Source organism: Eucalyptus grandis, chromosome 7 (genome assembly GCF_016545825.1).
Source record: "Eucalyptus grandis isolate ANBG69807.140 chromosome 7, ASM1654582v1, whole genome shotgun sequence".
NCBI lineage: Eukaryota > Viridiplantae > Streptophyta > Magnoliopsida > Myrtales > Myrtaceae > Eucalyptus > Eucalyptus grandis.
The window spans coordinates 18,798,864-18,810,489 of NC_052618.1; the positions used below are offsets into that span (position 1 = coordinate 18,798,864).

Consider the following 11,626-nt stretch of genomic DNA (forward strand, 5'->3'; position numbering starts at 1 on the left):
AAATTCTTACCAGAGCTGTGAAATGAAGTTAATGGCTTGGCAAGATCCCTATAACGTGCCCCACTTTCTCTTTTCCTTTCCTCGTATTCTTCTTTCCCTTTTCTTCTTTTTTCCTCTTTTCTCTGTTCACTGGACAAAGTTCCACTTTCCTCTTTCTTTCCTTTTATCTCCCGATCGTCTTCTTTTTCTATTTATTATTTATTTATTTTTTCACTGCCCACTACTTTTGACCAAGCCTGGTTAAAAAGGCATTATTACATGACTAACTTTGGATACATTCCATATGGAGCAGACTGAAGGATGTATCCTAGCAAATTATTTGTCTTGCCAAATATTGATCTTCCACTTGTTCAATTGCTCTACACTTTGATTAGAAGCCAGAGGAGTTTGACAAGACCAAGGTATATGGCTTGGAAAAAGAAAGAATTGAACTTAATTGCCAACCTATAACATTTCATCTCAAAGCGCTGAGAGCAGTATCAATGACCATTACGCACTCCATGTCCTCGTAAAAGAAGATTTTTCCATTGAAGCATTACTGACATAATAAGACACTCTTACTACTAATAGGGCCATCCTTTCTTCCTTGCAAATTTGCAAATTGCAGGAGCATGATACCAATGTACTGAAGCCATACTTGGATACATTGAATGAATGTGAATCAATGCGCATCAATCCTTATATCAAGTGAATCCTGCGAAAAATATCAAGTGAGTCCATCTGTGAGACCAATCTAGTTCAACGCAGAGTCCACTTCTTCTATCCTCATCCTTACGAAAAATATCAGTATCCTTTCTCCGAGATAATCCCCTAAAATGGGGAGGTCCACTGCATTTTTTTTTTTCAATGCAATAAAGTTACCTAGTGTCTATTTTTTGGTTGATAAAGGGGTATTTACATTGTGACCTTTTTCTGGGATAACAGGAAAAAAAAAAGCACTTTTGTTTTAAGTCAAGGTCATTGAAGACTTTGCACATTGTCAAGAACGTCAATTCAAGTCTGGCCCTGCACTTTTCACGGTCCCTACCGAGAGATAGTTTATGGATACGAAAAAATCGTGTTGATTACTTTGGCTGGCACGAAGATGAAGACATCTGTATTTTCCAGGAAACTGCCGTGGGAACATGAAGGAGAGGACCTACCCAGTAGCCACAAGTTTCTTTTAGAGTTTTAAAGGACGAATGGTCCTTTGATGGACAAATTGTTAAAAAAAAAATGAAAATCTAGAAGTGCTTAACACGACATTTTGACATTCATCTTAAATTAACCATACTAAAATTCACCCCTGATATTTGGGGAAATAAGCTAGAAAATCAACCTTGCTCATCCTTTTCAAAACACCCAAAACCAGATTTCTTGGCAAGTGACAATTCCATTTTTTTTGTGACAAGTTAATAAATTCTACATCGATGTTCCATATACATCAATAAAGAAGTATGATAAGGTAGCCCTACTAATTACTATGGCAAGTCAATAGTACCCATACACTGTCCTTCGGTAACAACTCAACCTGTGATTACGTACCAATATTCCAAGAACACCTCAAGTAATATGCCGTGATATAAGACATGCCTGTGATATGCCGTGATATAACACTTGCCTCTCTTTTTCCTTTCTTCTTCTTTCCCTCTCTTTCTTTTTCCCCTTTTCTCTTTTCTTCTTTGTGCCCCTAACTTCCCCTTTATAGCGTCCACTTTCTGCTACTTTTTGTTGACGAGTCAACCTTTTTTCTTTTGCCCCTGCCCAATTGACTCAGTCAACGCCACCATCACAATCATTGCTCATTTGCACACGAACTGCCATTTCTGAGAGAAATAGGAACGAAATTATATGTCCAATTCAGACACGACAGATGACGATTCATGCATGCGGACTGGTGTCCCATTTTGTATTTGCAGTTTGATAAAAAGTTGTAATCAGATCGTTTTAGTGAACAATTCAACGAAACTCGTGATGTAAGAACATCTTCATCAAAGAAAGAGATGCGAAATGGGAACAATCTCATTTGTCCGAAAGAGATGACTAGATGTTTGGCCTAATCAATCCTCACTCTGCATCCCTTTCGTCATTGTCGACCTGCAAGTCAGCTCCACAAAGAGTCTCAAGCTCTTTATGTTGCATGGTTTCCACTTGAGAGGATTTTGCGATCTGGTGTCTAGCTGATCAGGTGTGTGATCGGAGAGGAAAACACCGCCTGATATGGAGACCGCACACATGTAGTTACACTATATTCAAGTGTTATGAGATAGAAAATCCAAGATTACATGATATTACATAACCAGCATAAACATCTACTATGATTGGATATTCCTAACAGTAAGAATATTAAATTATTAAAACAATATTCAGCTAACAGCTTAATTTTTTAGAACATTTGAGAGTGATTTCACAAATCTTTACATGGTATCAAAGCAAAAAGTCCTAAATTCAACTCTTTTAAAACCCTTTTCTAGAACGATTGTAGGAGTCTTACAAAATTCTAAACTGAGTAGGTGAAATCTAGTATTATATACTTCTATTTCAGTTTATATTTGGGGAAGAAACGGTGTCAAGCGTATATTAATAAAGCGCCTAAACAATGACATTCCGTATCTTGCATTTTCTAAGTTGGCGTCGGTCACAGAAATAGGTCATGATCTCTAGAAGGCCTTGTGAAGGACGTTACGGACTGTTTTAGAAGGCTATCTGGTCAACCAACCCATTATAACATTCACACGGTAACATGATCTGTTTATCATAGTCTACTCACGGTATTAGATTAAAGCATGAAAATGACATCGGAGAAGAACTCGCCTATATAACATCTCCATCATCAGGCCTTATGTACACCTGAGTCGGCAGAGTGAGTGTGAGAGTACCACTGGATTTGCTAAGCCAACCATGGAAAAAGAGTCACTTCACTTCAAGTTTTTGATACTCTTGCTTACTTGCGTTGCTTCACACTCTCTTGTTTCAACCCAACCACATTGCCAAGAAGACGAGAGATCTGCGTTGTTGGAGTTCAAGGCAGCCTTCTTCACCATAAAGTCTCCTTGCTGTTCCAGCGCCACTTCAGATGTGCAACCAGAGATCGAATCCTGGAACGCATCAACAGGGGAAACTCAAAGCGACTGCTGTTCTTGGGCTGGTGTTGAATGTGATGAGGTAAGCGGTCACGTAATCGGTCTCTACCTTGGTTGTAGTTGTCTCTTGGGTAAAATATACTCCAACACCAGTATTTTCCGTCTTCTTCACCTAAGAAGCCTTGACCTTGCCTTGAATGACTTCAATTGTGAGATTCCACCGGCAATTGGAAATCTTAGTTCCTTGACGAACTTGAACTTCTCCGGCTCCAACTTCATGGGCCACATCCCACATTCGCTCGGTAACTTGACCCGACTTGTCCATCTAGACCTCTCAAATAATAGGTCCATAGGCACAACACTCAAAGACCTAACCATATCCACTTTCGCTCCGGCTTCGGGCACTTTTTGTTTACATTCGAATCAAGGAACTTCTTATTATGGAAGGAGGTCTCCATGTCTCAGATATCCAAACTCTGAATGCTGTGGATGTCGGCCCATATAGAAGTGAAATCCCATCTTCTGGACGTCTAAATCACCCCAAGCATTTAGATCGACGCTTCAATTTTTTCACGGGTGAAGTTCCATCTTTCTTGGGAAATTTGACCCAGCTTGAGAGTTTAAGTCTAGCAGGCAATATGTTAATTGGGCAAATTCCATCCTCTCTCGGAAATCTCGTCCATCTTACCAGTCTAGATTTAAGCTTAAAAAAGTTAACGGGCAAAATTCCATTTTCCATTGGAAACCTAGTTCTACTTACTCATGTAGATCTCGGATACAATCAATTAATGGGTGAGATTCCACTTTGTTTCCAAAACTTCCTGGACCTTCAGTTCTTAACACTTCGGTCGAATCAACTGGGTGGCAAAATCCCATCCTCGTTGGGGAGACTCACCCAGTTGATTGACGTTGATCTTTCATTCAACCAATTCCATGGTGCAATTCCAAGCACGATTTTCCAATTACAAAGTCTCCACACTCTTAATTGGAATTCAAATAACTTGAGTGGCACTATAAAGTTAGATTGGTTTTCAGAGGCCAAAAGCCTTCAAGTACTTGGGTTATCCTCTAACAAACTATCGTTGATTGTTGAAACCAACATAACTCAAAAGTACCATGCTCTAGGTTTAGGATCATGCAACTTGAATGGTTTCCCAAAGTTTCTGCAAGATCAAGATGACTTGTTTTTCGTAGATCTATCCTACAATAGCATTTCTGGTCAAGTTCCTGAATGGTTTCTGTACGTGAGCACAACAAGCCTACGTCATTTGAACCTTTCTGGCAACTTTCTAACAAGTTTTGCTCAAGACCCCGTTATTTTAAAGTGGGAACAACTCGTTGTAATAGATCTCTGTTCTAACAAGTTGCAAGGATCAGATCCTGTTCCTACTCCTGAAATGTGGTACTATTTCATCTCAAATAACAAGCTCTCAGGAGAAATATCGCCACTCATATGCAATCTAAGCTCTATTCAGATGATTGATTTGTCTTATAATAATTTGACTGGGTTTCTTCCACAAAGTTTAAGTAATTTGAATGGTACTTTGGAAGTAATGAGTTTACAAAGCAACAACTTTATTGGGAAAATTCCTAATTTGAATGGGAATTTCTGTGCATTTGTTATGATTGATCTGAGTTACAATAAATTGCTTGAGCCATTGCCAAGATCGCTCCGCAATTGTGACAATTTGGAATTCCTGAATTTCGGAAACAATCAGATTAGGGATGTTTTCCCGTCATGGTTGAGCTCACTTCTCAGGTTGAAGGTACTTATATTGCGGTATAATAGATTTCACGGAATTATTGGGGAACCGGCTGATAGGATTGAGTTCCCTGCACTGCAAATCATCGACCTATCCCAAAATATTTTTTCCGGTAGCTTGCCATCGGGATACTTCAAGCATTGGACTGCCATGAAAGTTTTTGAGACAAATTCGTCAAGCTACATTGGGAATGCTATTAAGCGAGCTTGGATTTTCTCTTCAGATGCAACCTTTGACTACTCTATGAGAGTAATTACCAAAGGCATCCAAATGAATTACTCAAAGATCCAAGGGTACCTCACATTGATTGATCTGCGAGCAACAACTTCAGCGGAGCAATCCCCGAGGCCATCGGAAGCCTACAGCAAATAGTATTGCTCAACCTTTCCAACAACATTCTCTCGGGTCCTCTTCTCCATTCTTGGCAAAGCTAACCAATTTGGAAGCATTGGACCTATCTCAAAACCAGCTCTCAGGAGAGATCCCTCAGGAGTTGACGCAACTCAATTCGCTTTCGGTCTTCAACATATCTTATAACAGTCTAACCGGGCCAATACTGCAATCACAACAGTTTGCTACATTTGAAAACAATTCCTACGAGGGAAATTTGGGGCTATGTGGCACTCCTATGTCTAGAAAATGCAGAGATACCAAAACGCTATCAGCATCTCCTACATCCGAAGAAGATCAAGATTCGGGGAGTGCAATGGAATTAGAATGGAAGATCGTGTGCATGGGGTATGCAAGCGGGTTAGTGATTGGAGTAGTCCTCGGGAACTGCTTGATCACAAGAAGAAGGGTTCAGCGTCTTGCGAAGAACTTCGGCAGAAGAAACAAAGGCGAAGAAGGTAGAAGAGATGGTCCGCACCAAGGAATGCTCAATCGAAATCCTTCGTCTTCTGTTATTTAGTACTTGTAACTTTCTCTGTTTTTTTGCTATAGATATTAACTAGTCCATAAGCATATTGAGTTTAAGAAACCATGTTGTTTTGCGATGGTAAGTCCCAATCATAACGCCCCATAGTTGTGTTTGTGAAGACAAACATATTCCAAGAAATGAGGTAAAACCGCCAATTCAGTCAATCCCTTCATTTTGGAATAATCATTTGGCTCCTACAAATCTAGAATTACCTTTAAATGCTCCATTATGTTCAGTTTAATCCATCTTGGTGGTGGAATATATAGAGCATTTTGTAATTATACATGCGTGGGACATAAATAATAAAAAAATTGGTTAGAATGAAACTTTTGAACCATCCCTAAAATAAATTCTTGAAAGTGATTCATGTAATATATATAAAAGGGTCAATACTAATTGATTGTATGTGTTGAATAATAAGCAATCGTTTAATTATATATATTGTCTCATAAAAAATAAAAAATAAAATCATGAAATTTTTTAGGGAGAAGTATGCTATAAGTCATACAACTTGTTCAAAAGTGCAATCGCTTCCTAAAACCTTCAAAATGTACAATAAAGTCCTAAGTGTGATGGAGTCTTACAACTTTAAAAAAGCGCAATCAAGTTCTATATCTTATTAAGTTAGTGCAATTGATTCCTTCTATTAACTGCATCCAACTTTTTTTTATTAGTCTGTAACTCCATCCAACCTAATAAATGAAAAATACTAATAAGTTTTCTAGCTTGATTGCACTTTTGGAAAGTTTTAGAACTAAATTCCACTTCAGTGACAAGTTATAGGACCTGCTTACATTTTTAAAAATTTTATGATGCAATTGCACTTTATGACAAATTTTAGAACTCTCATTTAACTTATTCTTTCTTTCTTTTATCTCTTGCGGTCCCTTTTATTTTTTTTGGTCCACACTTTTGACCGAGTCTAAAGTCCTCACATTACATCAGCCATGGCCCTTGAATGGGCGATGGCCAAAATGATGAAGAACTCGAAAGTAATGGAGAGAGCTCAATCTGAAATTCGGCAAGTTCTTTAAGGAAAAGAGATGATCAATCGACGAGACATCTAGCGACTACACTACTTGAGACTAGTCATTAAAGAAACTCTATGCTTGCATCCTCCTATTTCCTTCGTAACAAGAGAGTTAAGGGACAGATGTGCAGTCTCTATATAAGAGATATTAGGGGTGAGTGCGGTTTCTGAGTAGAACCAGGAACCGGAGAACCGAACCAGTTCTCGGTTCTGAAGAGGCCGGTACCAGTTCCTGATTCCTTTTTTCTAGAAATCAGTTGTTCCTAGTTCTGGTTCCGGTTCTCATGGGATGGGAACCGAACTAGAATTGGTTAGGGTTTCTAAAAGTAAGAACCCCCAAATCAATTTGTTGTTGTTTATCCTCAGTTCTCCAGACTCCCGTTCTCTGCCCAGTGCCTAACTTGTCCTCGACGCCGCCGCTGGAGCCGTCACCCTCCTGTTGGATGCCGCTCGTCCCCTGACGACGCCCTCAATGCCGCTGGCGCCCCACTCACCCAGCCCTTGCCTCCCTCAATGCCACCCCCCCGCTTGCCCCACCGTTCAGCCGTTGGACACCGCTCGTCCCCGATGACGCCCTCGACGCCACTAGCCCCACCCTTGCCTCCCTTGACGCCGTCACCCCCGCCGCCGCACCACTCAACCGCTGGACTTGGACACCACTCGTCCTTTGACGACGCCGCTTGCCCTTGATGCCACCGTTGGGCGCTGCTCGTTCCCCAACAATGCCCTCGATGCCGCTTGCCCCCCGCTCGCCCCATGGGGATTGAGGAAGACAATGAGAAGTTCTTGTAGCTTAAGCAAAGGATTGAGATGTATATGTTGATGACTTTTCATTAGCACTTCAGATATTCAATTAGTTGGTCATTGCAATATTTCTTAATTTCGGACTATGTGCTCAGACAAGCACCAGAAACTTAGCTACTAAGCGATTCCTGGGGATGAAGTTGAAGATATGTATGAATTGTTGAAAGAAGTTAAACAGAAGATACCATCAATTGAGGCGGTATCTCCCGGTGCAATAGCTTCTGATTATCAAAGGCTACGGGTAGAAAGTGTCTGTTCAAGGTTAGAGCTTGTTTCTTTGGCATATTTATGGAAACAAGATCAGCCAATGCTTCTTCAAGAAATGGTAAATTGTTTTATCATTTGATGTGGCATTAGATAGTTGTTCGGTTTATTTTGACTTACAGGACTCCTTCTTTTGTTAAATCAGATTGACAATGGAATATATTGGCCATCACGGTGAAGGTGAAACTTTTTTTTTAATCTGCTGCAGCTATTTCATTTTGATAATGAAGTGTTTCACTTTATGCTTTTTATACAGATTAGTAAAGTTTTTGGGTGAAAACACGAGTTCTATAAGTTGATATATTTATTTTGTGAGGTGAAAGTCATGCCTAGAATGAGACTAATGAGGATATGAATTTCTTATGTATAAACTGATGTCGATACTCTTTCACCACGCAAGTTTGCCATTAGTCCTGTTTGCCAGTTCATTACAGTGCATTTATTAATCGAAATTTGTATCATGCTTTTTTTTTTAGCATTTGAATGTAGAATGCTTTTTTTTTTCTCCTTTATGGTTTTTAAGGCACATCTCTTACCTCAGAATATATTGTCCCTTGTTTCTTTCTTTCTTTCTTTCTTTCACCTGTCCCTTCTCACTTAGTGAAAGAGTTTGTTCACAATGAGCTCTTTTTGTGACATAGTTGCTACTGAAAACAGATGTTATGCTTTTATATATTTGAAAACAGTGGTAGTAAAGTTTTTAGAGGGCGCAAATTGGGATGAAAGATGAGTTTCAGGTTGGCTAAAAGCCTAAATTCACGCAGTTGATGAGTCATTCTAGGTTTATTTGGCATCCTCTGGATGTACTTGTGCTTTTTTAGCTGTCAAGTACGAATTGAGATCTAACATAATAGATTCTTATCCAAAAATATATATTTTGCAGTGTTTTTATTAGATGGTTGTTATTTTTTCTTCTAAGACAAATGGATGTGACTGGCGGTGGCTATGGGATTGAACCTAGTAAATCAACAAAGACCATTTATATCTAGGGCCTTTGTGGCAGCAAATGTTCGCTGGCCCAGCTTATCCCATTGTTCATGGAAGTGTGTTGTAAGTCTAGAGACAAGGACTACTGGGTAGACTTGGAAATAATTTGGTGATCCATGGCAGATGAAATTTTTTCCTGGATTTTCATCTAGAAATAGAAAATTTAGTCTTCGGGAATTGAGCTGTGATACCAATTCAGCGAACTTGCATACGATTCAAAGAAGTATCGCTTTTCGAAACTCACTGTTGCTCCGGCTGCCTCACTTTCTTCTCTATGTGCCGTTCTCCTAGTCTTTTCTCATTCTCGCGAAATTTGGGGTCTGGCCCGGATTGCGAATTTGCCACAGGGCCTAAGAGTCTTCCTCTGATGGGGAATATGCATCAAATGCTCTCTTCCTTACTGCATCATTTGCTTAGAGACATGGCAGATTAGCACGGGCCAATCATGAGCCTCCAGGTGCACAGAGTTTTAGCCCCGTTCTTCTGGTCAGTAGAGCATGGCAGAGTGGCGTTGAAGGTGCAGGAGTTGGCTTTCGCGTCGAGGCCTGGTATTCTCTGGTTATCAATTAGGGAGGGTTCGTCTTGTTTTCTGTCCATATGATGAGAAGGGAAGACAGCTCAGAAAACTGGTGGTCCTCAAGGTCCCGAGCAGTGAGCAATGAGCGGGTGCAGTCTTTCAGGTGAATAAGAGAAGAAGAAGCATGAAACTTGATTACCTTTATCACTTTGCCTTGAGGAGCACCGATCAACATGAGCGAGAGATTTGTCTCCTTATTGAATAACCTAATACCCAAGCCCGCATTCGGTGAAAAATGCACACATATCAGGATGGCTTAACATGTTGCTTATTGAACTGTTAATGCTTTCTGGAGTGGGCAACATAGGTAATTCTAAGAAACCCAAGAGCTTTGGAGAGAGCACGGTCCAAGAGGCGGCAACCCTTTTAGGAAAACCGAAAGTCGGCTAGGAAGACCTCCAAGAACTACATTACCTAAATTTAGTCATTACATAAACTGTACGCGTGCATCTTTCTTTTCCTTTGACTATATAAGAGAGTCAAGGGATCGATGGGAAGTCCACAGATACAAGATACCATGAAAAACTGGAGTCATCATCAAGGCAAGGGCACTTGGAAGAGATCCAGATCTATGGGTCGATGCTGATCGTTTTGTACTTGTTGTAGTGATTTTAGATTTCACAATGAAATATCTTTCACCAAATGTTATGTTTTGATTTTTATTAAAGGAGACTTATGTTCAATGCTAGTATTGGACAGAGATGGTCAGATGCTAATAGAGATACATATATATCATATAGTCTTGAATCTAATAGAGTTGTTCAATACAAGCTCGGAATCAATGATAACTAGTGTCAAGATCTAATTAACAGCTTAATTTTTTTATTTTTTATTTTTTAGGAAAAACATCTTCCATTTGAAAAAAAAAAAACTATATTAAACATCTAGATAATCTATATGTAAGAATTTGACATGAAATATTTTTGTGGAAAAACAATTTCTCATTTTTCGGAAATGATTGTTGGGCAAAACTTTAGGTGTCAACATACCCGAGACCGTTAGAGAAGTATAGTTGGAGGAGTTTATGGGTGTCATACTTCTTAGAGATCAGATAACCTTTTCTGAGAAAGGCCTCCCTCTTGAAGGTTAAGTACACACCAAGGCGCTATATTTGTCCACTCAACATTTTGAAATCAGGATTTCGAGGGTACTGATCGATAATGGTTCCGCATTGAACATTTGCCCTTTATCTGCCCTCCGTCAATTGGGGATAGGAGTGGAAAATGTCCACACTCCAAAGATTCCCATTCAAGCCTTCAATGGGTGAGAAAGGAATCAATAAGGAAATAGACTTGCCACTGATAGTTGGCCATGTTACTATTCCTCCAAAATTCCAAGTATTGGAAAAACCAAGTAACTTTAGCCTGCTGTTGGGACGGCTTTGGATCCATGTTACGGGGATCATTCCTTCCAATTTTCATCAGATGATGAAATTTCCCATCGATGGAAAGATTGTGACTATTCGATGCGAAAGAGATGTGAAGACTTTCCATAACACCGCCATACTCTTCATCGAACTTGAAGTCAAGGGAGAGTCGAGCTACTGCTCGTTTGAGGTTGTGTTTGTCACTCATGTGCCTACTGGGTCAATCATTAGGAAGCTTTAGTTCCCAAAGGCATCCTTAATGTCAAGTAAATAACTGCTCGAGAACGGTTTTGCTGTTGAAAAAGATTTGGGTAAGCTCACCCAAGGCATGTCATATCCCATTGAGGTGGTCAAAATGAACAAGCGTGAAGACCTAGAGTCCATCCGCAAGAACAATTTAACTTAAAATAGTGTCCACTCCCTCAATCCTTATCCATACGAAAGATATGGATGTCATGCCTTCTTTTTTTGGGCTCAACGGAAAAAAAGAGGGCACAAATGTTTAAGTCAAGGTCATCAAGGACTTTTAGTGTATCAAGAACATCTATTCAAGTCTAGCCTACCACTATTCTTGGTCCAGCCTTAGAGCTGTTCAGGGAAACGAAAAATTCTTGCTCATTATTTTGGCCGGCATGAAGATGAAGACTTCTGTATTTCACAGGAAGCTTCCGTGGGGACCATGAAGAAGAAAGAAGACACAAAAAAATCAAAGGAGAGAACCTAGCTTAAAGCAAGTTTCGTCAGCACCCCAAAGAGCACGCTATTAACTATATGCCCTAAAACAATCATGTAGAAGTTACATTTTTATTGGAAAAAAATATATATTCATTCATTGTTCCATTTATAAAAATGAG

The 11,626-nt window shown here is 39.7% G+C and overlaps 1 protein-coding gene across 1 annotated transcript; it reads left to right on the forward strand.

The window, feature by feature from the left end:
• Positions 1-4,975: 4,975 nt before the first annotated feature.
• LOC120295940 (receptor-like protein 20) lies at positions 4,976-5,735 on the forward strand. The gene is made up of 2 exons (XM_039317561.1): positions 4,976-5,074; positions 5,157-5,735. Exons 1-2 carry the CDS (start codon positions 4,976-4,978, stop codon positions 5,733-5,735), a joined length of 678 nt encoding a protein of 225 aa, XP_039173495.1.
• Positions 5,736-11,626: the final 5,891 nt, after the last annotated feature.